We start from the raw sequence: 26,607 nt of genomic DNA, 5'->3' as shown, positions 1-26,607 counted from the left end.
ATTTGCCCCTTGTATTATAGTATATTTTTATTTTACTACCTCGTAGTTCAAAAGTTGCACTTAACTATCTTTGGATTTTATTTTTAGGGGCAATTGTTTGTATATTTCTAAAAAGTTTTCGACTTTTGATTACCCTCCTTAGAAGACTAATATTGAAAATATTTTTTTTCTTTTCAACCTATTTCAAATATAACCCTAGAGTTAAATTTTATTAATGAACTGTTAGCAATAATTATTATCTCTATAAAATTACTATTTTGCTCTTTCAAATATACCCTTCTATCATTACCGATTTTTCTTATTTGCTCTTAAGTTAAGGGCACAAAAAATATTTTGATTTTTGATCTTTTCAAATATATTCTTCTATCATCACCAACATTTCTTATTTGCCTTTAAGTTAAGGGCAAAAGAGATATTTTGATTTTTTTAAAAAAACTTTTGATAGATATTTAACTTACATTTAACCCAAATTAATTTAACGAGTGGTAATTGTAGGGGTATTTTGAAATAACGGAGAAACATATATAAGGGATATATTGGAAAGAAAAAAAAGTAAGCGTAAATAAGATGTTTCCGAAGTTTTGAGAGGTATGTAAGCAATTATCCCTTATTTTTATTTTCACATAATAGTAAAGTATAGCTTCTCGGACAATTCAGTGGTAAAGTAAAAATAAGCTATACCACAAAAGGGTAATTTAAAATATTTAAATATTTTTTTTCTAATTTAAGCTTTGGAGAAAACACAGATTGTTTCATAATGTTTAATATAGTACTAGAATAAAAGGCATTCACCATTTGAGTCCCATTGAACTTATGCCAAGTCTCGTCAAACTTATAGACTATCAAAATATTTCGAACTCGGATGTAAAGGAGTGTTGAATGTAAAATATTAAAAATATTATTTGCCAATAGCTTAAGCATTTACAGAAAAAAAAAAAAAAACTATTTTGCATATGTAATATCTATGTAACTATATTAATCCGCAATGTTTTGAGATGATGTGGCGCTTCCTCCTTAGTTTAGGGTTTTTCTAATTTTTTTTTTCTTCCTTCAATTATACTCTTTTTGCCCCCTCATCTACCCCATGTAATTTAACCCCCTACAATTATTAAATTATTAATTAATTTTTTAGCTTCTTTCAATTATACACTTTGAATTTCTATCACTAACATACCTGCTGTGACGCTTCGTCTTCCTACTCAATAAATGAATAGATTTGGAATGGAAAAAGAAGTGAGAAAAATGGAGTAGTAGTGATGGGGGGAAGCTCATGAGGGGGATTAAATGGGGCTGTGGGTTTTGATCCTTTTGGTCTCCACTCCCCCTGTTTCTTAAAAATCCTATTTTGAAAACGTTTGGAGAGAGAGATAAGAGGAAGGAGTGCAAAAAAAGGAGAGAAAAAAGCTTCTTCAATGCCATTTTTGTTAGTGGGAGTGGAAAAGATGGCCGATAATTGTTTTTTCTTCAATAATGTGATTTCAACTTCTTCTTCTTTTTGGTTCTATTTAATTTTTTGTTTGATTAATTCTAATTTTTTGTATCTAAATATTCATATACCCGTTTTATATTATGTTGTTTCAAAAATATTAGATTTTGATCTTTGTATACTCCTATTTTTATTCCTTCTCTGGATTGTTGGCTATGTTGAGTATAATTTGTTTCCTTTTCTAGATCTTTTTGGCTTCAATATTCATATTAGGTATGATTTGGATTTTGTTTTCTTTGTATCATTTTGTGTATTTAGGCCCCGAGCTGATGCACGCACCTTCCCCTTCCACTGCCGTTGAACGGGCCGTCATCGCCATAGCCAGAGGTGTCGTCGGGCCGGTCCTCGCGGCCACCGGTGAAGGAGCTTTGGTGGGTGTGGTGCACAAGGGTGCGGGAAGCGAAGCAGCGGATCGATTGACAGTGACGGAAAAGGTGGACGGGGCGAAAGCGCTGAGGAAGTAGTGGCAGCCGACGATCATGGACTCGGTGGCGGCTACAGTGGCAGATGGTTTTTACCAAATTTTGCTAGCCAATTTCGATGAATGGATTTTTTGGTATCTCTTCATCATATACATAATTGGTGGATTTGCATATTATATATTTGATGTACTGATTAATTTTGTTAATGGTTTGGTTATATAATTTTCAAAAAATGCTTAGATGGTTCTGTTCAAAAACTGTTTAATTTATAAAAGTTTTTTAGTTGATCAAATTGTCCTGCTCTTTAGTCATAATTTTTAATGGTTTGGTTATGTAATTTTCAGGAAATGCTTAGATGGTTATGTTAAAAAGCAATTATGACTAAAGAGCAGAATAATTTGATCAAATTGTCCTGCTCTTTAGTCATAATTTTTAATGGTTTGGTTATGTAATTTTCAGGAAATGCTTGATGGTTCTATTCAAAAGCTGTTGAATTTATAAAAGTTTGTTAGTTGATCAAATTATTCTGCTCTTTAGTCATAATTTGCTCTTTTTAATATTTTGTTAATCAAAATAATGATTATAATAGTTGTCCGTACTCGATTGTATTACTGTATAAGCACAAAAATATACAGGGACGAAGTTATATAAAGGTCCAAGGTGGCCATGGCCCCCTTCAACTTTTCAATATTTGTTTAAATACTAAAAGTCTTTATTTCTTAAATTTTTCACTTATTATGGCTATAAAGTTTTCTCCGAAGTTGGAGAGTGTTTTACCATAATTTATTTTGATGCAATACAAAAATTATAGAAAATTCAACAAAAACGCTCCACAAGAGTAATGAATCATACTTAGGTAAGTTTTTTGCATAATTTATTTTGATGCAAAAGTTATAGAAGATTCAACAAAACTGCTCAACACTCTACAAGAGTAATAAATCATACTTAGGTAAGTTTTAGCAGATTGATCATATACTATTTAAATAAATTTTTAATAAAATTATGGCAACGCTTATATATTTTTTTCTTTTTATATAAATTTTCATAATGTTTTTGGATCTTGAATAAAAAGTTAGTATTTAATCAACTTTTTACTAAGCTGCCACGAAGCGTGGCGCGGATCCTATATTATATATAGTATAGATATATAAATGTATAACTCTCACATCTTTTGCCATTCCTTTTTTCTATGCCTCTCTTTGTTTTTTTCTTCATCTCCTCACTGTATTTTTTTTGTATATGTATAATTTCAGACTATTATCGATAATCAATAATAATAAAAAAATTATTTCGATAATATCTATCCGCTGCATTGCGCGGGTAACTACACTAGTATTATTAATAGTGCGATTTCATTAAAAGCATTTCAAGCAGATCTTGTTAAGATTGTTTGGCTAGCCTTACACATTTCACGCCTACATCATAAAGCTGTATTTTAATCGATATATTTTTTGTTCAAATCTCAAGACTATATTAGATGGCAGATTTAGGAATAAGCTCATACATGAATTTTTTTTTTTTAGGTTGCATGACAAGAAATTATTGCCTGCATTTGGTGCATAAAAATGTTGTATGCATCATACCCTTTTAATATCCTACAAACAAAAGCCTCAAAAGAAGTATCAAAATAAGTATTTTAACTTATTATATGTGTTTATGATATACAAAGGGCCTACTTATAAATTTTGAACATCCATTTGTAACAAATTAATCATCTAGTGTTTAATTTTTAGACTCTTGATGCATAGATAATAAGGTTTTAAATTATATATATTGAATTAAGAGATAATATCTAATATGCCGTTTAAAAGTTTAAAAATACCTTATTTACGCCTTGGATGATCAACATATCCTTATTGATTTTAAAAAATTTTCTCAATTATTTTCTTTCACTTCAGAAATTTTCATTGAGATTGTATTTTTAAAAAGTATTTTAGATATTGAGGGATATATTAAATATTTTCAGTAATAATGAGGGGCAAATAAGTAAAAGCCGCGATGATTTGTATACATAAGTTCTTATCTATTGGAATATTAAATTCTAATTTTAAGACAATCATCCTACTTAACTTGTGGTGCATGAAGTGTGCACATACACCTGGTGCAAGCAATAGCTTCTCTAATTTCTAGTCCAATGATTGGCCTATAAATAAATGAAGCAACAATATCTATTTACTACTTAAATTATTACATGCACCCGGTGCACCATGCATTGCACTCTATCAAAAGCCTCAAAATCAGAATCCAATTTATCGATTTTATTTTATAATATTCAAAAAGCTTACGTATCAATACGAATAAGTTGTGGCCCTCTCCCTTTCTATGCTATTGACTTTTGTGTCGATGCTTATCGATAGATTTTTAAACTTATGATTTTTGGTTCATGCATGGGTCATTTTTACTTATTATCGATTATATTTTGCTCGATTAAATTTTAATTTTAAGACATTAACTTTCAATTATCTAATGTGATTCATGCATTAACTTTTACTAGCTAGATGCTATGTCTTCTAGATAAATTATATAACTTAATTAAAACTTTTCATAACACTGAAAATTCATTTTGTGTGTCGTGTAAACATCTAACTAGCTACTGCTTTTCGAAGCAAAGAAATTGCGCGAATCAGGCACTTATACTTAAGAGAATTTATCGATCCAATCAAGCTCGATTTGATCTACAATTTTCTTTTCTTTTTTTCCTAAATTGAAATAGTATTGTTGCAATATTATATATTAGGGTTAATTTCATACAGGTCCTTCCAAACATAGTGAATTACAAATATATTCCTATAAAGTTCAACGTTCATATGTTGTCCCTATAAAAGTCTTCATATAGGTTTTCAACTATATCCCTACCGTTAGGATCTGTTAAAAAAAATTAGTTAATCATAGATAAAATACTTAACCCTAGTTAGTTAATAAGATGAATTGATCTTTTTATTTCTCTTTAATTAACAGTTGAAGTTTTTAGAGGAATATATTTGTGACGACAAAAAGGTCCTTTTACTTATAAAATAAATAATACTTTAACAGTAACAAACCAAAGAAAAATATTTGAAAATATTAGAACTTTTGTAGGAACAATATATAAAAGTTAAATTTTGTATGAATATATTTGTAATTCATTATTTTTGTAGAGAACTGTACAAAATTAAAACTATATATTAATTATCTTCTTGCTGCAAACACAAGGGATCATGCATGGTGGGGCTCTCATGAATAGCTTGTTGCGTACTTGAGACTTATAAATGGTGTCTTCGTACGCTATACAACAACCCATTATTAAGAATAGTATAGATAAGGACATTAATTCTTAACCATTGAGGGAGCTAAGCAAATAGAGAAGCAACATTAATTTGCTACACTTCACCCCTAATTCTTGACTTTAAGATCTTATTTGAATACATTAATATCTTATTTAGCAATATATATATATATATATATATATATATATATATAGATGAGAAATATAATTAATTAATGTTCAGAATTTGATATCATATTTGGCTTTTAAATTATTGTTTTGAAATATATAAAATAACTTTCATCGTATGTAAATTACGGTATCCTGCCAAATCATGGATAGCAAGGCTTTTCAGAGAGCAACAGTTAAACACATTTCTTACATGCAATTAATCATAAGAAAAAAATCTTTGTACCGAATAAGTTATATTTAGATAACTTATTCGAATATCCAAACAAAATGTAAATAGATAGTGGCGCACCACACAACGACGACACTTCACATGAACCCTAAATATGTGCTCAGTACCTTTGCTTGCCTTTTCAGTGTTAATAGGGGATCCAAGCAATGTGGGGGTCCTCAAACTAATTAAAGGGTTGATGGATAAGGATGCTTCTAATAGGAAGAACATATTTATTGGGAGACAAATATTCCCTTTGGTACGTACGTCACTTTCCATTAACTTCTACTCTTCGACTAGATTTTACTTAAAGATAGAGAACAAGCAATGTTATGGTTATTCCTCGGCCGTTTTCGATCTATCAGATAGGTCTTTTGGATAACGTAGCTTCAGAGTCAATTCTTAGTCTTATGGATTCCAAAGTTACGTCTATCTTTTGGTTGTTATTTTTAGTATATATCTCCACACTATCATGAGCAGGAGTGTACGTATAAACAATTTCTAAATTATGTCATAGCTAGTTAATTAGCAGATCAATCTTTTAGGTAATAATCTCATTCTATTAATCAAATCGATGAATCATTATATCAGTGCCTTTTGTTGCTTATTTAAGTTTTTTTGAGAGGAGCATATATACTCCCCACAAAGCCATGATGAGTAATTTGAGATCGAACTGAGAGGCCCGTCATGGATAGAATTGGGTATGCGGCGTCGGTTGCCTCTTATGAACTTGATACATAAGTCAACTAGTCATATTGTTACTAAGAGCGCATAAACAAAAACGACAAAAAACTATCGCAAAGTAGACAAACTACAGAAACAATAAAATAAATAGAACACGAAGATTTAGTAAAAAATTTTTTGCAAGAAAAAAAAATCACAAATGAAAGAGAAGAGAATTTTACGATAAAAAAGAGAGTACAAAATTTTTTTTTGGAGAGTATAATCCACTGTCTCGCGTTTAGGACAAAAGAAGGAAATTTTTTAACGGGTTTCTGTCATGTCCCAGATTCATAGTAGAAGCTAGCCCATGGGAACATCAACAGACCCGCCGAAAAGGTAAGGTATTACCTACCCATGCGCATGCAACCCAATCAACACACTGTGACCCACTCACAGAATGACCAACTCGTAGGTTACATAGATAATGAATAGGGGATAGAGTGAGGAGAGTATGTCTTAATACTGATACTAATAAATAGATGTAGTAATAGTACCCAATCGCAACGACCGACTCATAGGCTCAGTCAAGCTTGCGCCCACCTAGTGCCCGGATCGCATTCTCGCAGATGCGCCGCTAAAACATAGGCCTTGCTCTCATCCCGATTCTCCAAGGGCAAATATCTTTGCTATAGCTGGCTGGCATCCGGAGCGACACTCAAAGGGCAGCGACCCCTACCGAGTCTAATAGCACATCACTTTGACAAAGCTCAATGTGGCTTTATAGGCTATGGTCTATGCAATAATAAAAAAACTCACAAATAACCAATCTGCTGCGCGCCCTCATCATAATCATAGAATGTCAACTAAGTCATATGTCACCATAGTACAATCATATATCACGCACTATCCAAAATCTATCATATGAGTTAGAGCATGTGTAATGCAAATGAATATTAAATATCTTACTAGATATGCATATGATAAAATATGACGTCTAATAGCCCTTTCCGGCCTAAAATTCAACCTATTGATCATATAATTAGAGATAGATTAATATTTGCATGAATACACTACGTACTCCATTCCCTCTATTCAATGTCAAACTAACACAATTTTTTACGAATATATAATCACATAGATACACCCACACATGCACCATAGACATATAACTGACTTATTACCCAATCAATCTAACATCAACCAGTGTTCACATGGAACATCTAATAATGTGCACTCTTCACTTACCTCTATTGCCATCACAATACTGAAAGCATGCAACCTGCACACATAAACATATACACATATGTACAAAATAGACATAGAAGGAAGTTCGCTATTTTCGGCGACACGGAATCCACCTCGGATTGCTAATCAAGTAGTGGCAAACAATCAACCTCCAATCCGCCTTTCTTATCGCTCAAATCCCGAAGGGAATCGACTAAGAAAACTCCAAAAATCAGTAAGGGGCTGTCAAGGCAATGGCAAGAACTGAATACCATTATATCGGCAATTCGGTTACTGAATGCTGGATCTTCGTTAAATGTAATTTAACTTACCTCAAAATCCAGTAAGAGCAACTTCAATACTACTCAAAAGTCGTAGAGGAATTTGGCGAAGATCCCGCCCTATTCAACTGGAATTAAGAAACAAACGACGAAATCACTGCAATTCTCATAAATGCTCCCAAATCAATTCAATTTCGCTTTAACTTGAAATCGACTTTCGATTCAACTTATTAACTGAAAAATTCGATTGAAGGAATAAGTCCACAAGCTTCTTACCTTTACTAGAACATCAACACAAGTCAATTTGATGCCTACAATTCAAATATGAGAAATGAACAGAGAAGAAAATAAAAATCCCTCGAAATCTAAATTCGGCTCGCTTCGATCAATAACTCAAATCATTTCCAAATTATCTTGCACTTCATCAAGTTCAACAAAAATAGTATCATACTATTTTTATTTGCACTTGTTTTTATAATAAAAATCCAATGTACTACAGTTTTTTCATTATCGGATCCGATCTATATATACCCACCACCATCATCCAATTTTTTCTTCACAAATTCTTTTTCAAATTTGTAGCACTATGAAGCTGTCGACGAATAAAGAGTACAAAATCGAAGTCTCTTAACCAAAATTTCAAGTCACATCTAACAGACATCATGTAAATAATATAATATAAGCATACACTTAATAAGCTGTATAAATCGAATAATGACCAAGTTTAGAAAGATGATAACAAGATTTGATGCGTAAGATGATAAGTTGAAACTAGAGAGGTTTCCTATATTTCCTTGTAGAGGTATAGTAGTGTCATCTAGTGGTTCATTTAATTTGTTGCTTTATAATCGCACTTACTTACTATTTTTGTGCTATTATGCCTCCTTTCTTTCGAACTAGTGCGAGCAGAATGCCACTCTTGGTGGTCATATTTACTGTAAACTATTTATAATTCTCGCCCACATTGTTTAAATATTTTTCACATCTAGGTCCAACCATTGTTGGAGAGGCACGTCAGCGCGACCAAGGTAAAAGTATCACGTCGTAGTGTTGTAACTTTGGGAAGCATAAAGTACGTTTATGGTTTTATTTTGGATCGAATTGTATGCAAGTATTTGGGAAGAAATGAAACAATATTATATTATCTCTTTTTGGGTTGAAAAATATGTAAAATGTTGAATGGCTCAAGTTGGAAGGACATTGTTTTTGCTCTTGTGATGCCCATCATATATAATTCATGTACGTATTATTCCCATGTGGAATGCAATGTATAGGTTTTATGAACGTTTCATACAAGTGGGAAAAACTAAGTTCAATGTGGGCTCGAAGCGTGACAGTATCATATATACCCGTAGCAACCTTGCTTTTAAGTTAAATTACTTGGATTTGAATAAAGTGCGTACGTAACTTGACCATTAGGTCTTATACAGAAAAATAACCATTAACTAGAGTCATATTGAGAATTATTGTATTGTTACTAATTGTAATTTTTTTGTGTTGGTTATCCCAAGAGCATATTAGTAAATGCGATTATGCTAGTGTTTTACCCTTTTTTTCAAATGCCGTTTGAACTTAAAACTGTAAGTTCTCGTGCCTAATTATGAAAAAATAATTATCCCCAGAAAAAATGTGTACCTTTTTTTTTTTTAAGCTTTTTCATGGTATTAGGCCATTGGGCTCAGGTTTTATCGAGCCGGGTTTCAGGGCCCAAAATCCGCTCCTCTTCGCTCTGCCACCTCGAAATCCGAAGGTGGTTGCATGCTATCTCATTTGAAAGATCAAATGACACCTAAGAGCGGGGGTGAATTAGTCGACAACTTTCAACTTAAGTAAAATTAAATTCAGATAAAAATTACACAATCAAATAAAAAAAATCAAACTCAGATAACACAGATGATGTATTCTGGTTCGGTCTTTCTGGCTATTCCAGTCCGATCCTTCTTCTTCTCGAGATACTGATGTCACTCTCACTTGACCTTTTGAACAAGATAAGATCAAAGCCGCTTACAATCACACAAAACTTCTTTTACAATCTCGCAAGAAGCTCACAATTACAGATCAATAAACAATTAGGACATAGACAATTTTTCTGAAATTATATCCCAAACAATATCCAAGCCCCCTCTTAAATACATTAGCCATCATTTCAAAAATGAAACAAAAGTATAATTAAATGATAATTGATTTTAATTTAAATTTTAACCATATTTGCAAATGCATTTGAATTAATTCCAAAATAAATTTAAATTCATATCACATTTACAAAGCATATTTGAAATATTACTATATTGAAAAACTCATTTAAAATTATACCAAATTCGTAAAATCCTTTTAAATTAATACTAAAATGTAAAACTTTTGAATTCATTTCACATTCGTAAAAGCTTTCGAAATAATACCATACATATAAAACTTATTTATATTATATTTCATATTTTTTAAATTCATGCTATAATAAAATTATTTTTAAATTTATACCATATATCAAATCTCTTTCATATCATATTAAAATAATAGCTAATTTGACGTTAAGCTCAAATCAAACCCAAAAGGTGAGTTGGTTAACTTGACTAGGATGATCGGCTCAAATTCGATAAATTGTAAAGAAGTCCTCCAAATTATTGTTGTGGCACTTGCATCCAATTTGGTATAATTTGATCTTGTCCGGATGAATTTGAATAATTTGATTGAATGATTACCTTTGATCAAATCCGGTTCGACTTGAGCCACTTTAAATTCAACTACAGCCTGAAATTGCTAAGTAATAAATTAAATTCAAAAGTTGTTTGCTATCGTCAAAATTTATTATTGAATAAAATCCAACATCATCCACCAACGTCTGACACCTTTTAAAATGATCTATAGTTCAGATAAGTTCTGTATGTTTTCACCCAAATAAAAAATTTATAATGGTACATGAGTTATCTAGGGTAGTTCATAAAAGTATATTAGCAATTATTCCTAGGAAAAAATGTGTATATTTTTTTTTCTCTCTTTTGTGGGACTAGGCGATTGGGCCCAAGTTTTATCGGGCGGGGTTTCAGGGCCCAAAATCCGCTCCGCTTCGATCCGCCACCTCGGAATCCGACATGGGGCCGCATGTCACCTCACCCACCGACGCCCCTGACACGACGACGCGCGCACTTACTCGCCCGCATCGTACGATCACCTCCCCTACCGAAATCCAACGGCTATAAACACCCCCCCATCACAATCCCCACTTGCACTTCCCCCCAAAAAGAAAATCACAGAAATTATAATGCCTGCACCCGGTGTATACGTGGACTTCATGCACCGCCCCTGGTGCCCAATGATGATGATATATGCCATAAATTTTTGGAAAAATTTCAAATACCACCCATGTGGTTTCACACGTTCTCACTTTAGTATCATGTGATTTAAAGTGTATCAAGTTAATGTGCCATTGTTTCATTTTTATCTTTTTATTATCGATTTTACTAATTTTTTTGTTAAATCACTGACAAAGTTAAACTTAAATGTACTAAAGTGAATATTTGATAAACCTAAGTAGGGTACCTGAAATTTTTGTATATAATTTAGCAAAATATTAACAAAAAAGCCGACGAAAAGATAAAAATAAAATCACATGACACTAATTTGATATATTTTAAACCACAGGGTAGTAAAGTGAGAAAGTGCGAAACCACAGGGTTGGTATTTGAAGTTTATCCTTTTTTTTTTAAAAAAAAAGGTAAACTTCAAATACCACGTACACCTATGGTTTCACACTTTTTCACTTTAGTACACTGTGATTTCAAATGTATCAAGTTAATACTCTGTGGTTTTATTTTTCTCTTTTCGTCAACTTTTTCGTAATATTTTCGTTAAATTATATACAAAAAACTTCATATACTCCACTTAGATTTATCGAAATATTCACTTTATTACCTTTTGGTTTTTAACTTTGTCACTGATTTAATGAAAAAAAATAAGTGAAATGGATAATAAAAAAGAAAATAAAATCACATGGTACTAAATTGATATATTTTAAATCACAGGGTACTGAAGTAAGAAAGTGCGAAACCACAGAGGCGATATTTAAAATATTTCTTGAAAAAAAAGTTAAATTACATTTTTGACCTTCAAACTTTTATTCGTGGTAATTTACAGCTAGGACTTTTCTGAACTATTGTAATTGAGTCGCACAACAAAATTTTTTTAGGTTAAATATTATCGTGCCACTAATATAAAGGTGATGTAAAAATATTGTGATGACCTAGTAATAATTAAGATGATACATTTTTTATATAATACTTATTTGACTAGTTTGGGTTGTGAGAACTTAATTGTAAAAATTTAAAAAGTTCAAGTCAAAATTTACAAAAAAAAAAAATAATCGTCACACACCTCTTAATTTGAGAATCAAGAGTGTAGTTTAGTTAAAAGAAATTTAATGAATATGAGCTGCGACATCTAAAGTGAGAGCCTAGACTTTATCAAGATGCGGCATATATAAATAATTTCAAATTTTATTTGGATAATTTTTGAATCGTTTTTTGAATAGTGGAAATAGATATTTACAATTCATCACTATTGACAATTTATGTGTAACTTGAAATAGTATTTGATGATGGTATTCAAAATTAAAATCTTATTTGATAATCATGATGAACAATCTTTAACGAATTTATATATTTATATATAAAAATATATATTTGAAAATACATTTTGAGCATCATGCAAAAATAAATTTAAAAAATATTATACTTAGTATGCAGTAATTTAGTTTTTAAAATGTATAAATTTGTACTCTTTTTAACCCTTAAATCTTTGATTTTAAGAAACACAAAGAAGAAATTATATTTACAATATAGAACTAGAGCTTGAGTCTCACATTTTTGAAATGTGCACACGCAAGAGTTTAAAACCTCTCGATCTACTAGGTGAAAGCCAATATATTAACAAATTATTTCAAGTGGTTATTTGATTATTAAACGATTATAATCACACTGCAATTTCAATTTTACACAAATTTAAATACAACATTTGTTTTGGTACACTTGAATCTAACTGCTATAGTTAAAATTGCACAAGAAATCTCAACGGCAGCATCTAGAATTGTGCATAATTTATGTATAGTTTAATAAAAGCTTTCACAACCACATATATGAAATAATAAAATTTTTAAATATAATTTTCAACTACATCCAGCCAATCAAATTATTTAATAATTTTAATATTTTCTCTATATCCAATCAAATAAAAAATATATAATTATAATTATTATATTTTTAACTGTATATATGTCCAACTCCATGTCTTTATATTTGCATCCAAATAGCCCCTAAATGCAAAAACAATGGGGTAAAATTTTGATATGAAAAATACTAACTTTATATATGGATATAGAGTTAAATCTGATGCCTCTCTTGACCTAAGGTTCAAACCCTTTGGGTTTTCACTATGAAAGAAAAATGGTAAGATAAATTAAAAAGTAATGATCTTTGAATGAGTGAAATATAAATATTACTTCAAGGGTTTATTTATTTTATCAAAACTGAACTTTAGTTTGAAATGTACTTTGGGTTGAAGTGGGGTTCAAGTAAAAACTACTTCGCTCCCCCGTTTGTTTTTATAATTATGGAAGTTAAGTTTTTTAAGCTATGTTGTTTGTTTGGAACGAAGTGAATAATATAAGACTATAATTATATATAAATAATAAATATTTTAAAATAAATAGTAAATTATAATATAATAAATAAAAAAATAATTATATTTCTAATAATTAAAAAATGTATTATAAAACAACTAAATTATTTTTTTATATATAAATTAAAATAATATAATAGTAAAATTATAAAATAAAAAAATTAATATTTAAATAATCAATTTTTATCATATTTTAAATATATAAACTAAATTAAGAAAATATTAAAACTTAACTAATTAATTTTTAATATATTTTAAAAATATAAACTAAATAAAAGAATAATCAGTATCATAATAAAATATATTTAAATATAACTAGCATTACCCATTATATTATTTTATTATTTTTTTTACCTATCTTCATCATAATTGACTTCGGCTCTAGGCGCTATTTTCGATAACTCGAATTTTGACCAAATCTTTATTTAGCAAATCAAACAGCAAAATTGACCGTTAACGGTGAAAAATAACTTCACTCCGCTCCACTTTCACCCAATGATAAGCTTTTAGAGTTACGGTGTATGAGATTTACTTGTATACCTGGTGCATGGAATGATTGCAAAAGTAACAACACAAAGCCCAAAAAGGAATATAATTAATAATAATAATAATAATAATAATACAAAGGAGAGTGAAAACCTTCAAACCCCTCGCTCTTCCCCAAATTGGGAAAAAAGCGGGAGATAAAAAATTACGATAAAGAGATGTGAGCGACGCGAATCTATGGGGTTTCCAAATCGTATCTGAGTTCAATCTCAACCTCTGAAGCTCAAATCGTCGCAGAGGTAATCCATTTTTATCACTTTCCCCAATTTTTTTTGTGTTAATATGCGTGTTAATTGATCGATGAAGCTGTTTTACTTGTTTAATCATCGCTCCAATCGCTTCTACCCAGTTCGAAAATCCGATTTTTTTTGGCATTTACCTTAATCACTGCAGTGAGCTCGTTGTTTTAGCTATTTTTCTCGATTTTATCTGATTTTTTTTGGTAGTTTCGGAGAGGTCTTTGGGCTTTTTATTTGTAGGATTTGTGTCTATTTGTTCCCTTTTGCTTTTTAGGGTTACATGGATTCAGTGTACTTAGAAGCTAGGGCTTAGCTTCCTTTTGCTTTTTTTTTTTTTAACAGTATTTTGTACTTAAGTTGAGAAACATTTCCATTTGTACAGTTATAATCAAGTTATCATCTTTATTACCACTATATATTTTTTTCATAAATTTTGTTGCTTAAAATGTGTATATTTTCCTCATCTACCTTGCTATATTGTAACTTTGAATATGTGGAACAACAACAAATACCACCTTGTTAAAGGTTGTTACTTGTTGCTTGTTGTGCAGCTACTGCGATTCGACATGGAAAGGAACTCAAACTTCTCACCTTCTTCAAGCCAGGAAGGGCTGGATGCCAAGCCATTGAGATCTTTGACCCCGATGTTCCCTGCACCGTTCGGGTTCAACGCATACACCCAATCGGCCACCCCGCCCTTCGTTTGCGTTTCGCCCTTCGCCCAATTTCCCGGGAACCCCTCATTTCAACCTTTGGCTGCCGGAGTCCTCAATTCTAACGGAGTTACCTTCGCCGGAGTTTCCGATTCTAACGGCCCTATAAATGCCACTCCGATATCCGCAGCTTATCGTGCGAATGTGCATTCGTTGGATGATGAGGATGAGGAGGAGGAGGAGGAGGAGGAGGAGGACGAGCCCGTCTTCACCAGGAAATCCTCGAAATCAGGGCGGAAAATCAAACGGTCGCACTTGGGCGGGTCGGACGGATTGGATGGAACAAAGATCAAGCGGGTCAAGCCTGTCAGAAAGATCTTTGACAAGTCACTTCTGTTGCTTCCTTCTTCGTCCAATCACCCGAGGGAGACAGTCGAGATGGTTCTGTCGACTTTCGATGCCCTAAGGCGGAGGCTCCTTCAGTTGGACGAATTAGAGGATATTAACCGCCGCCCGGATTTGCGTGCTGGGGCTATAATGATGACTAATGAGTTTAGGGCTAACATGGGGAAGAGGATTGGGTCCATTCCGGGTGTCGAAATTGGTGATATCTTTTATTTCCGTATAGAAATGTGTGTTGTCGGATTGCATGCGCCCAGCATGGCCGGAATCGATTACATGACAGCTAGGTTTGACCATCAAGAAGAGCCTGTGGCAGTTTGCATCGTCTCATCCGGCGGTTATGAGAACGCGGATGATGATGTGGACGTTTTAGTTTACAGCGGCCAGGGAGGCAATAATCGATATGAGGAGAAGCACGACCAAAAGCTTGAAAGGGGAAATCTTGCATTAGAAAAGAGCACTTATCGGAAAAATGAGATTAGGGTGGTTCGAAGTGCGAAAGATCCTAATTGCCAAACCGGGAAGATTTACATCTATGACGGGCTTTATAAAATTCAGGATGCGTGGAAGGAGAAATCAAAGTCTGGTTTTAACGTCTTTAAGTACAAGTTGCTGAGAGAGCCTGGTCAGCGGGATGGAATAGCGGTGTGGAAGATGACACAAAAATGGATAGAGAATCCATCGTTAAGGGGAAGAGTTATTCTGCCTGACTTGTCCTCTGGTATTGAGAACATACCCGTTTGTCTTGTCAATGAAGTGGATCACGAGAAGGGGCCGAGCCATTTCACATATGTTACTAAAGTTAGGTACTCAAAACCGATTAGCTCAATGAAGCCTTCGCAGGGTTGCAGGTGCCTTAGTGTGTGCCTCCCTGGCGATAGAAATTGTTCTTGTGCGCAAGTAAATGGAGGTGACCTTCCTTATAGTTCACTTGGGTTAATTGCGAGCCGCAGAAATATGATATATGAATGCAGCGATTCTTGTCAGTGTTCATACAATTGCCGAAATAGAGTGACCCAGAAGGGGATTAGACTGCACTTTGAGGTCTTCAGAACCAGAAATCGTGGCTGGGGCCTTCGCTCATGGGACCCGATCCGTGCTGGCTCATTTATCTGCGAATACACTGGTGAAGTCATTGATGAGAGTAAAGTTGATTTGGATGATGACGATGATGATTATCTATTTCAAACTGCATGTCCTGGTGAGAAAACCCTAAGATGGAATTACGGAGCTGAGTTGGCAGAAGAACCGAGCGGGACTTTCTCGACCGACACATATAACCCCTTACCGATAATGGTAAGCGCAAGAAATATGGGCAATGTAGCGCGTTTCATGAACCACAGCTGCTCCCCTAATGTGTTTTGGCAGCCGGTTCAGCATGATCACAGTGATGATGGCCATCCACATATCATGTTCTTTGCAATGAAGCACATCCCTCCCATGACTGAATTGACATATGACTATGGTGTATCTGGCAAGGAGAGGGGAAGTGGCGGTGTGTCCCGTAGAGCTAAGAGGTGCTTATGTGGATCACCAGCTTGTAGGGGCTCTTTTGGTTAGCACTTAATGCCAGAATATGTATGGAGGGCAACTATCATATTAACTTATCTGTGAAGGTCAGTATTGTCATGTCATATGTATTTCTTTTTCTCATTCCTTACCTGTTTTTTCAATATTTATCCAGCGTGTTTGCAGAACTAAAGTTTTCAATTAGCGATTGCTTACAAAGATGTACAAAGCTATCCTTTGAATTGTACTGTTTGCTCCTTTGTATGTTACTCTACTCTTTTTTTTGTATTGACTCTTAAGCACTTTAAAACCCATTACAATCCTTTGTGATTGTTATATTCGCACCTAAAAAATTGTATCTGAAACATAAGGTTGATTTAAGAGTTCTTATTTTGTTGTTTATTCCTTTGCTATTTCTTCCCTCCTAGAACCACTAATTGCTCTTAAAAGATGAGCTTTGAATGGGTGCTTTTGTTTGCTCTCATGTCAACTTCTCATCGCATTAAAAAGTACGGACTTTTTGTTTCATATGCTAATTGGTTGCTTCTCGGAGTTGAGAAACGGTTCCAAAGGCCAAGACCCACAAGCACTAGATTTTCTCACACTTCAGGCTTATTTTACAGCAACATGATTTGGCATCTCTAACTGTTTTTTTTTTTTTTTTTGGTTTCTTTCCAGTTTGCCTTCCCTACTACCTGTATCCATAAGGCTGTAATGAATGGAGAAGATAATTTTGAGATGGTGTATGACCATTGCAATGGGTATCAACAACTTATCTCGCAAAAGGATGTGAAGAATCTTCCCTAACATTATATTGCGGATACATCCATGCAGGTATGCCTTTGTTTATATGTCAAACTGTAGTTGAGTCCTAACGGCATCCAGTTTTGCGACATGTATGGGGCATGTTGTGTTCCCAAGACCAACCGCAATGTAAAATTCAGGTGCTCTTCTCTTTATTTAGTAGTCAGTATCTTATGAATGATGTTAGTCTCATCATTAACAGATTGTTGCTGAGATGATTTCATCCGTCTCCTTTGGCCTCACTGCAGGGTATCTTCTCTTTTCTCGACTTCGTTTGTTTAGGGGGCTGGTGTTGCTAATTTAGTAATTATCCTGATGAGCATTTTGATGTCAAGATATCGATAGGGGATATGCACAATGCACTTCTCTAGTAGACTTCGCTAATTGCTCATGAGAAACATGTTGATTCTTTTAGGCTATTAAGTGTCGTACGTGTCGATGTGTCAATTGTTCTTCTAGTTACAATAGCTGGTTGGTTAGGTCTCTGTGCAACTAAATGGCCTTTTAGATTTGAGTAGAATTGGGTATTCATGTGAATGTCTGTAGGACAAGGGGTGCTTTGGGAGTGCATTTCCTACAACCGCCGGTGTAGCAATCCCTACTCTCAGAATTGATCCCGCTCTTCTTTAGCAGCAGGATGAATCCATACCACACCGTCCAGTGTGAATGGTGTGCGCTAATGAGCAGCGGGATCAGCCTTGAGTGAGTGCAGGGATTCCTACACTCGGGGTTGTAGGAAACCGGCGCCCTCTTGGATTTACCCCTTATATATCCTTTGCCTTGATTAATTTCCCTAAAAGGAATAGCATCCAAAGGTGAAAGATTAATATATAATAGTAGACAGTTTAAGTTTAGCAGGAAATCTTAGACTCGTAAAACCAGACAGCTTAAGTTTTGCCCTCTTGGATTTACCCCTTGTAAAACCAGACAGCTTAAGTTTAGCAGGAAATCTTAGACTCGTATTTATTTTTTTCCTAGACCCAAAACAAACGGCCGATTAGGTCATTATTTATAGCAGATATCTAAATACATCTTGAACACGTCGAAAGACAAATAAGCCAAACCTACTGAAACAGAGGGTTGAATCTTGTTTTCTGGAAAGGATGAATTTATTGATTCTCTTCCAAATATTAGGAACTCATTCAAGCCCAAATTAATTGCAAACACTGTGGTAGGTTCAGGATGTCAATCTGGGGAATTTATGGATCGTCTGCTCGAATATCATGTACATAATTTAGTATCTTCAACCGCATTTGTACTTGTTTGTGCTGTTTGGGTGGGTTGTAACCTATCACTCAATGAAAAAGAAAATAAAAAAGAAAATAAAGCATGCTCATCTTCTGCATGGAAACGTAGCCTGAATATGTCCATGGTATAATTGTTGTTCAGAAGAAGGCCGACGCAGGCTTGGTGAAACAAAAAAAAAAACTAGATATTAGAGAGGAGTTGGGCTAGATGTTTGAAAGAGTTATACAGCAATAGCTTATGTTTTATGAAAATTTTTGTTAAAAAAAAGTTTTAACCGATTGTCATCTATCTGTCCCTTGAGACAACAAAAGTGCTGCTCGGAATTTTTGGTGTGCTGTGAGATTCATCTTACACTGTCGGCTACGAACCTGCGCCACTAACATTAATAATTATTGGGTCCAAACAGCAGCTTATAATGCTTAAGCCTGATTGTGAGTATTACAGTTCTTTGATCTTTACATTTTCAATCATATTTTCTTTTTTTAATTCGACGTGGGATTATTCCCGGTGTTATGCGAACATTGCTGAAGTGATAGTGAAATCGGTATCTCGAGAAGAAGGATCGGACTAGAGTAGGCAGAAAAGTCGAACCAGGATAAATCATCTGTGTTATCTGAGTTTAATTTTCTTCTTTCATTTGATTGTGTAATTTTTATCTTGATTTAATTTTACTTGAGTTTTTAGTTCTCAACTAATTCAAAGTTGCCATCTCACGAGACAGTTAGTCTGCAACAGTGAGACCTGCTCTCTGATACCAAATGAAGGATCAAATGACAACTAAGAGGGGGGTGTGTGAATTAGTTGAGAACTAACAACTCAAGCAAAATTAAATCAAGATAAAAATTGCACAACCAAATGCAAAATTAAATCAAGATAAAAATTGCACAACCAAATAAAAGAAGAAAATCAAACTCAGATAATGCAGATGATTTATCCTGGTTCGGCCTTTCTGCCTACTCTAGTCTGGTCCTTCTTCTCCTCGAGGTACCGATTTCACTATCATTTAGCCTTTTGAACAGGGCAAGACCAAAGCCGCTTACAATCACACAAAACTTCTTTTACAATCTCTCAATGAAGCTCATAATTACAAATCAATAAATAATTAGGATTTATAGAATTTTTCTGAAGTTGTATCACAAACAACATCCAAGCTTCCCTTTAAATACACTAATCATCATTTAAAAAATGGAACAATAGTATGATTAAATCATAATTGATTTCAATTTAAATTTTAACCATATTTGCAAATGCATTTGAATTAATTTCAAAATAAATTCAAATTCATATCATGTTTGCAAAACTCATTTGAAATATTACTATATTGAAAAGCTCATTTGAAATTATACCAATTTTGTAAAATTAATACTATAAATGTAAAGCATTTTGAATTCATTCATCATTTGTAAAAACTTTTGAAATAATACCAAACTTGAAAAACACATTTATATCATATTTCATATTTTTAAATTCATGCCATAATAAAATCATTTTCGAATTTATACTATACATAAAATCACTTTCATACCATATTAAAATAATAGCTAATTTGACATTAAATTCAAATCAAACCCAAAAGGTGAATTTGTCAATTTGACTAGATTGACCGGTTCAAATCCGATAAATTGTAAAGAAGTCCTCCAAATTATTGTTGTGGTACTTGCATCTAATTTGGTACAATTTGATCTTGTCCGGGCCAATTTGAACAAATTGATTGAATGGTTACCTTCGATCAAATCCGGTTCAACTTGAGCCACTTTAAATTCAATTACAATCTGAAATTACTAAATAACAAATTAAATCTAAAATTTATTTATTATCATCAAAATTTATTATTGAATAAAATTCAACACTTGCGATGCAAAAATGATTGAATGCGCATCAGAGTCGCCCAGGAAAACCTAAAATTGTGTTGTTAAGCCTGAAATTTTGTAGCTGGGGATGCAAATGGATTCAGATTGATGGGGCTTCTATCCTGTTCCGTTCTCTATGGAGTGAGATGAGTGAGAGTCAAAAATACTAATTAAAAAATGCATAAGAAAATGATTAAAATGTGCATTGGAGTCACTCAGGAATCTATATATATATATATATTTTCTTACAAATCAAACAAATCTAGTGAAAAAACTATTTTTCTTTTCCGACAAATTAAGCGCCAGAGAAAGTAGAAGTTTTTTCCTCAGAAATCTTTTTTTTCACTGAAAACTAATTTTTACAGTTTTAGGTGAAACAGAACAACCCCCTAGCAATTTCCATCTGAATTAATAATATCTTTTTTCCTTTTTGTCATTTGATGGAGGGAACTTAATTAAAACAGCCACATGTTAAGGATCAAAATAAAAATGGGATTCGAATCAACTAACAAAACATACTAAGCAATGTAAACAGGTCTCAAATCTCAGTGTAAATTATTACTACTATATAGTGCAGTTGACACTTCGGAAAATCAATCAAAAGGTCAGATATTCGAACCTACATTTGCGCCTAAAAACAGAATAACTTAGCCTCGAGCTTCTTGGGGAAATAAATAATTTGACTGAAATGAAGAAGATTTTTGTGGTGAAATCTACATACTGAATATATTGCCGCATCACAGATCACTGATCCAGCTTGTGGTTCAACCTGTATTATTTTTAAATAATATTAGATTATATATAATCAAAAATGTTTTTAATTAAATAGTAAAATACGAAAGTAAGAGATGAATTTGGCTGGTTCTTAAAATCTAAGCTAATTCACTGGCTCATTGGCTGAACTGCCAGACTGATTGGATCAAAGCAGCGGATTTTAAATCATTACTAAAAACCACTTTTATGTGTAGAAATTTTTTCAGTTTTGAAAATTGTTTGGGGAGATCCAAGTTAAAATATCTACTAGGAATAAAGAGGACTGTAATTAATGTTCCTTTACAAGAATGTGAAATACATGCTCAAAAAAGTAGGGGCTTCAAAACATGCGGAAAAAAAAAAAGAAAAAAAAGAAAAAAGTGGAGAGCGTCCCAACGACGTTCTATTAAAACGCTATAATCTATCATCACATATCACTTTTATCTCCATCCAAATTTATACAATCTTTCAATTTAGGATTTAAAAATTATTTTTGAATTTTAGTATTAAAAAATATCTAATAAATTATTGGATGAATGTAAAATTAACACGTGAACTTCAGTTAACACTTTATTTCATCAGGAAACTGAATAGAAAATTACAAAAACTAGGATGATAGCGGTAATTCTATAATGTTACCCGCGCTTCACTCCCATGTGCATGCAGGCATGTTGTTTCATTGAAAGTGAAGATAAAATTATTTTTGGTCGTAAATACTTGCTTTTATTATATTTCATTGAAAGTGAAGGTAAATTAATTACTATAAATTTTTTTTTTTATTTTCTTATGTTTAAGTATGAAAATATTCAGTTAAAAAAAAAAAAAACAAGTAGAATAATTATAATTTCAAAGTCAGTAAATTTCCGACCAATTTACCAGCAATCTATGAAAAGAAAGATAGATAAAAGTATGATTAATTTTATGTTAAAAATTTTTAATCTGAAGATAATAGTAGTTAAAGTCTCTATTGTTTGATTACTACCTAAGACTAATATATTTTGTAAAAAAATTAAAACTAAAATTTATTAGATTATTAAAATTTTGATTAATTCAGTCTTTTAGTTTTTTTTCTTTGTGTTGCTTTTTAACTTTTAAAATCAAGCTGAATCAATTCACAAAAAAAATTGAAGTTGAAGTTGAACTGGAGTGCTCCTATGTCAATCCTAAGAAGTGAACTCTGTTGGATCGTTAGCACTAACTATTAAACTATTAGAAAAATACAGCCAATTTACTTAAGGCATACAAATACAGCGCCTACACATTTTGATTGTGACTCAGCTCAATCAGCCTCACGCCACTTCGAACATAACTCGGCACAACTCGGCCTTCCACCATTTCGAACTTAACTCAGTTCAACCTGACCTTCCGCCGCAGAACAGAATGCTGGCCCTTCTGAACCAACAAACACTTCAAAAGAAACATAAACCTGGCAAGCGAGAACTGGAGCAGATGCAGTTTGCTTACAAATAAACCAATCTAAAACAGGGATTGATTTAAAGAGTTTACACTTATCAATCCTTAGCCATTATCAATTTGCTATTTAGTTTACACTTTTGTGTTGTTAGAATCTCTACCAGTAGTCTGAGCAAGAGCACACCCCATCTCTGAAATGATGGAACCGGCTCCGATCTCGCATGATGATCTCCCTCTCGTAGATCCGAGAAATGAGCTTCGAACTCGCGTGACAATCACCGCAAACCCTCAGATTCTTTATGATTCTGATGGTAGCCCCTTTCTCGGACGAAAGAAGAGCAAATGCAATCGCGAGCCTCTCGCTATGGCACGTCAGCGCGTCCTCCTTGTCCTCCTCCTCGACGTCGAACAGCACTTCCTTTGTTCTCGGACTGTGCCCATGCTGGAGCAGTCTCCTCTCGATCTCATCGAGCATGGAATAGACCTCCTTCGACAGCGGATGCCTCCGGTCTCCCAACAAGAACTCGTGCGTAACTCCGCCGATCTCGACAGTGCTGGAGCCAGGGGTTTTGTCGATGCCCTTTGCCTTCATTGCCTTCCTCACCCTATCAACACCGTCCCATTGATTGATATCCGCGTACAGGTTCGATGACAGCACGTAGTTGCCTCCGTGTTCGGGCTCGAGTTGGATTAGTTTTCGGATTAGTCTCTCCCCGATCTCTGTTTCGTTATGAATCCTGCATGCTCGTATCAAAGATCTGTACATTGCTGCGTTCGGCTTCATGCTCATTCTCCGAAGCACGTCTTCGGCTTCTTCAACCAGCCCTGCTCGGCCTAAGAGGTCCACTAAGCACCCAAAGTGTTCGATCCTCGGCGTGATCCCAAAATCCACCTCCATTGTAGTAAAGCAATTGCGGCCCTCCGCGACCAATCCGGCGTGAGCGCACGCGCACAGTACAGCCACCATCGTAACATCATCAACTTCTGTGCCGTCGAACCTCATCTTATCGAACAAGGTAAGAGCGCGACGGCCGTGGCCGTGGATTGCGAGCCCGCGAATCATCGCATTGTAGCAAAGCGTGTCCCTCTGAGGCAAAGCATCGAACACTTGATGGGCGAGATCGAGACGACCGCACTTTGCGTACATCTCGATCAGAGCCGTGCCCACGAAGCGATTCAACACCAAATTGTTCCTCACGACATACGCATGCGCCCACGCGCCGTCGCAAAGAGCCCCGAAATCACCGCAAGCGCCGATCAAAGCCACGAGCGTGATCTCGTTCGGCCTGATTGACGAAAACTGTAATTTTTCGAAAAGAGCCAATGCCTCGGCAGCAGAATCAGCGCAGCCGAGATAATTAGAGCGCCGCCGCGCATAAGCCGACAAAATGGAGTTCCAAGTGGGCAGATCTGGATCCGGTATTTGGTCGAATATATACCGGCAGGCAGCAATCCTTCCGCACTTGGAGTAGAAATTGACGAGAGCGGCGCGGACGAAGGAGTCGACGCCGTCGTCTCCGAGGAATTTGATCAGATGGGCGTGGAGAGAGCGGCCGTGCCGGGCCGACGGCGGCGAGGCGGCGCAGGCCTTGAGGAGGGAAGGGTAGGTGTGGTTGTTCGGTTTGGGGGAGGAGAATGGGGAAAGGAGGAGGGAATAGAGAGAAAGGGCGAGGAGGGTGTGGCCGCGGGCGGCGAGGGAGGAGGTGAGGGTGTTGGAGAGGAAGGGGGAGGAAGGGGGAGGGGCGTGGCGGAGGACGGCAGCGGCGTGAGAGTGGAGCGGCGGGAACGCGGCGAGGCCGCGGAGGAGGCGGCTCAGAGGGTAGGTGTGGAGGGCGAGGCCGGAGGTGACGAACAGGGCGTGGAGTTGTTTGAATGTGGCGGGAGATTTCGGCGGGGAGGTTTCTAATATGAGGGTGATTTCTCTATGGTTGGAGTTTTTCATGGGTTATTATTATACAGTGAATTCTCAATAGAAACTAGCAATCCACATAGCTACTAGCTAGCTATATATGGACTACGCCTAGAACCGGGTCGGATTTTGAATGGATCAAGCAATTTAAATCAGTTACTGAGTTTTCAGTAAGATAAGTTATTGCTTGGACCCGGTCTGCCACCTCCGTCGGTACATCCCAACCTTAATTTCAATCACCGGAAAACTCAGTGGATGGTCGTGATTGAAAGTAAAGATGAGCCAGAGAAACTGATGCTACTATGCAGTCCACAGCTAATGCGACAGACGAGGTACAGTGAGTAATTCCTCTTCGAGTAAGGTTTTGACCTGAAATTTAGGTTGAACAAGCGCAATCTGAATTCTGCTGGCGAAACATACAATAGTCGATATTCCAGCGTATCCAGCATGCAGATCTTCTTGGTTTGAAAGCTGTGGAATCTGAAGGCTTCGGGTGCATGCGGACGTACCAGATGTAGAAAATATGGATGGTTTGTCTCCTGCGGAGGGCAGCTTGTATGGTAGGTGCAGTATTCTGAGAGTCAGAAGGAGATGGGGAAGGCGGTGAAGTGGATGATTTTGAAGTTATTGTGATTCTATTGCTGTCTGCTCTGAATATTTACTTAAAATGAATGTAAATGTAGATAGCACCAAACATACATCAACAACCTGACATCAACCAACAAAGGAAGTCAAAAAGCTCACCCACTTGTGAGATTGAAAATAAGAGACTGGAATATAAAGAAAATGTAAAAGCTTTCATAGAACGGTTGTTAGGGATGCAAACGGGGTAGTTCCGGAGGCGGGAAGGGTCTCCTACCTCCCGCTCAAGACGGGTTAATTTTAATCCTATTTTTGGTCCCTCACCTATCACTCCATTTGGGGTGAATTGAGGCGGAAGCGAATTTTTGATGGATCAGAGCAAATCAAATGAAGAAACTCGCCTCCCACTCCATTAACTTGGTGGATTGAGGCGGAATTGGAATGGGTTACATTTTTTATATTTTTGGTTTCCACTCGTCGCCCCATTCAGGACGGATTGGGACAGAAACTGCACCAACCTGGATCCATTTGCATCCCTACACGGTGTTCATATACTTCGGGACCCCAAACTTTGATTGCCCCAAAACATGGAGTTCAAAAATTCCTCTTATTTAAGTAAAAATAGAACAACTCAAAACCTCTTATTTTGATACCATATTAGTTTAAACTTTTAGAGAATATTGTTTATATATTTTTATATTCAACATAAACATCATACTAGATTGCCCGCTAGGGTAAACTGCAAAGCTAGTCCTTAAAATTTCGGTCAAGTCGCACTTTGGTCGTCATAATTTCAAATTTGACATTTGATACCAGAGACTTTTGGATGTCTGCATTTTTTGCCCTTACCCTTATCTGGCCTGCCTGCACTAACAGCACGCGATCTTATACTATATGCCCCAACGCCAGCAACCCATATAATTGAATGATTGGATTGAAACAACAAGATGGATGGAAGGCTAATGGACTCGCTGTGGACAGATGCACGGATGCACCAGGCAAGCAATGGACTTTCAATAAACCAAAATTGATGGCAATGACTTAATTGAAGCCCGTCTATAATTTAGGGGTGCTGAAAGTCCAACTTAAACAGTTCGAGGGACAAAATGAAACTTATCTATGAGTGCAGGGACAAGCACAAAGAAGCTTATAGCAACATCAAATATATAAACCCTATCCCAAAACCTTATATGTCCTTCTCCCTATCATATTGAGTTGTTTGAAGTTCCAATTAATCTTATGCTAAATTACAGAAAATTTCACTGTCAATATCTGCTTTTTCACTTTTCACTTTGGTCATTCAAAAACC

At 35.0% G+C, this 26,607-nt stretch overlaps 2 protein-coding genes across 3 annotated transcripts; one reads left to right on the top strand and one right to left on the bottom strand.

Annotated features, from left to right (window-relative positions):
* On the top strand, window positions 14,028–17,811 carry LOC109719539 (histone-lysine N-methyltransferase, H3 lysine-9 specific SUVH1-like). Of its 2 annotated transcripts, none has more exons than XM_020246284.1 (3): window positions 14,028–14,175; window positions 14,727–16,846; window positions 17,418–17,811. In XM_020246284.1, exon 2 carries the CDS (start codon window positions 14,742–14,744, stop codon window positions 16,788–16,790), a length of 2,049 nt encoding a protein of 682 aa, XP_020101873.1. In that variant the 5' UTR covers window positions 14,028–14,175; window positions 14,727–14,741; the 3' UTR covers window positions 16,791–16,846; window positions 17,418–17,811. The 2 variants fall into 2 exon arrangements, with proteins under 2 accessions (XP_020101873.1, XP_020101874.1); XM_020246285.1 differs by having other exon boundaries at window positions 14,701–16,846.
* Window positions 22,623–24,861, bottom strand: LOC109719230 (pentatricopeptide repeat-containing protein At5g43790-like). Its single transcript, XM_020245780.1, has one exon. The coding sequence runs from the start codon at window positions 24,747–24,749 to the stop codon at window positions 22,965–22,967; it is 1,785 nt and encodes a 594-aa protein (XP_020101369.1). The 5' UTR covers window positions 24,750–24,861; the 3' UTR covers window positions 22,623–22,964.

This window comes from Ananas comosus, linkage group 13 (genome assembly GCF_001540865.1).
Source record: "Ananas comosus cultivar F153 linkage group 13, ASM154086v1, whole genome shotgun sequence".
Taxonomy (NCBI): Eukaryota; Viridiplantae; Streptophyta; class Magnoliopsida; order Poales; family Bromeliaceae; genus Ananas; species Ananas comosus.
The sequence above is the reverse complement of the archived record's forward strand: the minus strand, read 5'-3'. Positions and strand labels throughout refer to the sequence as shown.

Bases quoted from the DNA above. Each gene is read 5' to 3' on its own strand.
- LOC109719230 (XM_020245780.1), bottom strand. From the start codon at position 24,749: ATGAAAAACTCCAACCATAGAGAAATCACCCTCATATTAGAAACCTCC.
- LOC109719539 (XM_020246284.1), top strand. From the start codon at position 14,742: ATGGAAAGGAACTCAAACTTCTCACCTTCTTCAAGCCAGGAAGGGCTG.